The sequence below is a fragment of the Chionomys nivalis genome, chromosome 7, assembly GCF_950005125.1.
Source record: "Chionomys nivalis chromosome 7, mChiNiv1.1, whole genome shotgun sequence".
Lineage (NCBI taxonomy): Eukaryota > Metazoa > Chordata > Mammalia > Rodentia > Cricetidae > Chionomys > Chionomys nivalis.
In genome coordinates this window covers 15,141,251-15,145,347 of record NC_080092.1, presented here as the reverse complement: position 1 = coordinate 15,145,347, position 4,097 = coordinate 15,141,251, and the positions used below count along the sequence as shown (strand labels likewise).

The following is a 4,097-nucleotide window of genomic DNA, read 5'->3' as shown; positions in this document are numbered from 1 at the left end:
TATGGATTTGTCCAGCGGTAGCCTGCGCCTGAGACCTGGAGACGACCTCTGTGCTCAGAAATCCTAAAAGAAGCACGCATGTGGCGTCAGCGCACTCACTTTAATGGGAAGAGGGTTCGCATTTCTTACAGCAACAGGTAAAAACATAAATACGGGTGGGTGGGCGGCGGCAAGGCAGCCAGGGCCCGGGCGCCCGGCCCAGGCTCCGGGATTCTAGGCCCACGTGCCGGGACTCCGGGGCCCAGTGTGGAGTCCGTCCAGGGTTGCCTGTGGCCCCGAAAGGACTCTCCCGGGGCCGAGACTCCAGGCTGCGTCAACGCACCGGGGAACAAAGGGATGGAGCGGGAGAAAGTTCCCAGGCCAGCATAAGAATGCTTGTGAAATCCCAGGGACCGGTCTTAGTGGGAGCCCTTCCTTCCCCGGAGTCACCGCCCTTCTAAAAGTGGAAGTCGGTCCGGGGCGCCCCAGGCAGGTCCCTTCCCTACCAGGCTCGAATGCCGTGCAGCGTGGACACGCCCGAATTGCCCTGCGACATCCCGGAACTCTGCACGGCGTTCAAGTCCCCGACGCCGAAGTTCACGAAGTTGCCGTTGGCGGTGGGGGCGGGCTGCGCGGCGGGGGGCGCGGCGGGGTAGGCGGCGCAGCTGTACCCGGGGCTGCAGGCCGCGCCTCCGTAGCTGGGGTAGGGGTAGGCGTTGTAGCCGTAGGCGTTGAGACCCACGCCGTAGGCGGGCGCGTAGGCCGCTGAGTCCCCGAGGCAGGGCTTCCCGTCGCGCACCAGCACCGGCACCGCGATCCTGCGCGCGGGCGGCGGCGGCGGTCCCAGCAACTCCAAAGTCTGGTCCTGCCGCTGCCGCTTGCACTTATAGCGCCGGTTCTGGAACCAGATCTTGACCTGCGTGGACGTGAGCTTCAGCACGCTGGCGAGCTGGTCGCGCTCGGGAGCGGACAGGTACCGCTGTTGCTTGAAGCGCCGCTCCAGCTCGTAGACCTGCGCCTGCGAGAAGAGCACGCGTGGTTTTCGCCGCCGCCTCGCGCGTGGTCGCTCGGCGCCTTCCGTCTCGGCCTTGTCCAGCTCCACCGCCTTCTGCAGCGCGCACAGCTCTGAAGGGGGAGGAGAGGCGGAGAGATAGTCGATTAGAGCGGCCAGCCCAGGAGCTCAGGACCCTCGTGGGGTTGCCGCCCTGTCCTACTTGGGGCGCCCAGCTCGGTTTTCGGGGTTCGATGTTGGAGCAATTGCGCGTCTGGGAAAAGCCTAAGTGGCGTGGACACCCTACGTGCTGCATGACAAAACGAAACGAGAAATCTTGCCGCCTCCCCGCTCCCGGTAGTTCGCGTTCTAAGCGCAAGTATGTGGCTTAGTTTTTCTGGATGCAAAGAAAATGCAATCATAACGACGCTCGGGGGATGAATTACATCAGCGATACTTCGGTTTGACTCTCGGTGGTCAGTTTACCTTTAATCAAACAATTAAAAATCTAGAAGGCCCAAGGTTTGGAGGGCTCCCGTGGGGCTGCCAGCTGGTGTTTGTGCGACTTCTCGACCTCCCAGTAACCATGGCGGGAACTGAGACAGAGGCCTCTACTCTACACCGGCTCTTCAGGATCCGAGTGAGTCGGTAGCAATCAATTCTAGTCCTCCTCGAATGTTCCTGGACCAGAATTCTCTCCTATCCTAGAGAAACCTACGAATGCTTTCCTAGCTCAAGGAAGCCATTGGGTCCTCCTGGCTTTTGCCCAGACAACCGGAGCAGCAGCGCCTGGGTCTCCACCAGTGTGTCTGCCTCCTGTAAGCAGGCCAGACATTCTCCTCTACTCTAAGACTTCTTGTATACAGCCCCTTTCGGAAGCCTTCTCACTGCTCCCTAGCGTCTTCGTTCGTTCCATATTTTCTAATATTTTCCCAGAAGAGAACTTCTGCCTGGCCCTGCCTGGAAATAGTGCTGGAGAAACAAAGCCAAACCCAGCTCATGAGGTCCACAGCATCCCAGGGCCCTGTTCCCAGACTCCTTTTTTTTTTTTTTTTTTTTTCTGGCACAAAGAAGGAAAGGCCCAGAAAGGCAGAATGGGCTACGAAAGGCCCAGGACCCGCGGGCTGAACTTTCTGTTTAGCAGTTCTCAATGTCGCAAAATACCCGTAAATAAAAAGGAGGTTTTTAACCCTCCAACAGGAATTGTTTCACCGCGAATTGTTAAATAGCTTAACTTGGTAACAGACCCCAAAGCAAGGCCCCAATCAACTGGGGCTCTGTAGACCGAAAACAATATTTTTAAGACCCTCTCTCTTTTCCCGACCCTCTAAATTCGGCGGCGTTTCCTCTAAACTTCCGAGTGTCTGAGAGAAGATACTGGACAACCTGGAATCTTAAACTCCAAACTCTGTGCGCCCAGCTTCAGCCCAGACGCTCTTCTGCCTGGCCTGGGTTTCTTGACCCAGGAGGTTGAGCATTGAGTACGATTCCTGAAGGGAAGGGCTTGGGCTTCTCCTTACCTTTCTTATCAGCTCGTGGGTCCTTGGTCGGATCTGGGTCGCCATAGGCACGAGGATAAAAGGCGGGGGCGGCTGGGAAGGCAGGAGCGCACTTGGGGGGCGAAGGCGCGGGGCCCAGCTCCGCGCGCAGCTCTGCCAGACTGGGCGCTGCGGTCTCGGGCCCGGAGTAGGCCTCCGGCTTGAAGGCGGCCAGCATACAGGAGGCGGGCGCCAGGGTGGCCTCGAGGCGCGCAGACAGGTCCCCAGCGGCCAGGCTGCGCTGCTGCTGCTCCAGGTTCAGGATGTCTTTGACTGAGAAGGGCGTGGGTGTGAGCGCTGGGCTGGGGAACATGGTGGCGGCGCTGGTCTCACAGCGCCAGGTGGGCGGCAGAGAGTGGCGCTGCCCACCCCCGGGGACAGCCTCCCCGCATGGTGCCCGCCACCCGCCCGCGCACCCGCCTCTCTGCCCTGGATGTGGCGGGGCAGCAGGTAGCGCGGAGCACCAGGGGCAGAAGAGGCGGGAGTAGGACGGAGCAGGGGGACTCAGTCTGCCATTGGGCCAGGGGCCTCGATGACAGGAGCGACGGGCAGTTCTGCGTCACCTAATATAGACATAGGGTTGGGGGAAAAAATCCTGCCCAGATTTTTTAAAGGGGCCGTGACACATTTGTAAGAGACTCCGACCCCTGCAGGAGATTGCTCCCCATTAGCCTGAAAACCCCAGCAAGGCTCACTCAAAGAAAATACCCAACTCTTTTGAGTTGGGTCTGGGGTTTGAATAAATATTCCTCTGCACCCATCACTGAGTGGGCTAGTGAAGATGGACTGGGAGTTATTTACAGGAATCAAGACTGTCACTAAAATACTGATTACTGAAGTCTGGCTGTGAATAGCCTGCATAGGAAGAGAAGCTTAAAGAAGACCATTGTTCTGGGCTGATAACAGACAAACTTGGGAATTTGGGGGTGGGGGTACTTAATTTGACCTACAGGACCAATCTCCACCCAGGATTTCGCACAGGCCCTAAGGGGTTCTGAGCATGTCAAGCTGAATGGAAAGGTGAAGTGGCTAATTGTGGGGTGGGAGTGGCCACCTGAAGTAGACTAAGTTGTGTAAGCGCCTGTCCCAGGAGAACCATTCACTAAGGGCTCAACTCTTTAGTGAGGAAGCCAACCTAGGTTCCGCTGGGCTCCCTAAAGAGAAGCTGTCTTCTGGTGTGTGCCCCGCTTCTCCTGCAGCCCAAGTTGCTTCATTTCTTTCCCCTTCCTCCTGGGCCACCAACAAAATTCCCAGACTCTTTAGCTCCAAGCCCCTGGGGGCCTACTAAGGGCTTCATTCCACAGGGCAGGGTGCAGAGCAAGGCAGGTGGAGGGGCATTTTCAGTCCCATGGTGCTCCTGTCAGGGCTTAAAGGAGCCCAAGTTTTGTCCTAGTAGAGCCCACTGGATCTAAGGAACACTTGGGCCTTCCCAGAACCCCACCCACCTCCCACGGGCCATACCAGAGCTTTATCCAGCTATAATCTCAGAAAGAGAAGGCACAGGGCCTCCGGAGCAAATGCTTCCCCTTCAACAAACGTGTGGTAAAGCTTGCTGCTGTAAGAGCGTAGGCAGGGAGGGCAAAGGATTT

The 4,097-nt window shown here is 57.8% G+C and overlaps 1 protein-coding gene across 1 annotated transcript; it reads right to left on the bottom strand.

The window, feature by feature from the left end:
* Window positions 1-481: 481 nt before the first annotated feature.
* Nkx2-5 (NK2 homeobox 5) lies at window positions 482-2,821 on the bottom strand. Its single transcript, XM_057776747.1, has 2 exons — window positions 2,491-2,821; window positions 482-1,104 (listed from the first exon to the last, which is right to left on the bottom strand). The coding sequence occupies exons 1-2, from the start codon at window positions 2,819-2,821 to the stop codon at window positions 482-484; spliced, it is 954 nt and encodes a 317-aa protein (XP_057632730.1).
* Window positions 2,822-4,097: the final 1,276 nt, after the last annotated feature.

Bases quoted from the DNA above. Each gene is read 5' to 3' on its own strand.
- Nkx2-5 (XM_057776747.1), bottom strand. From the start codon at position 2,821: ATGTTCCCCAGCCCAGCGCTCACACCCACGCCCTTCTCAGTCAAAGAC. The intron at 1,105-2,490 runs GTAAGGAGAAGC...CTCCCCCTTCAG, and splicing joins CCCACGAGCTGATAAGAAAG to AGCTGTGCGCGCTGCAGAAG.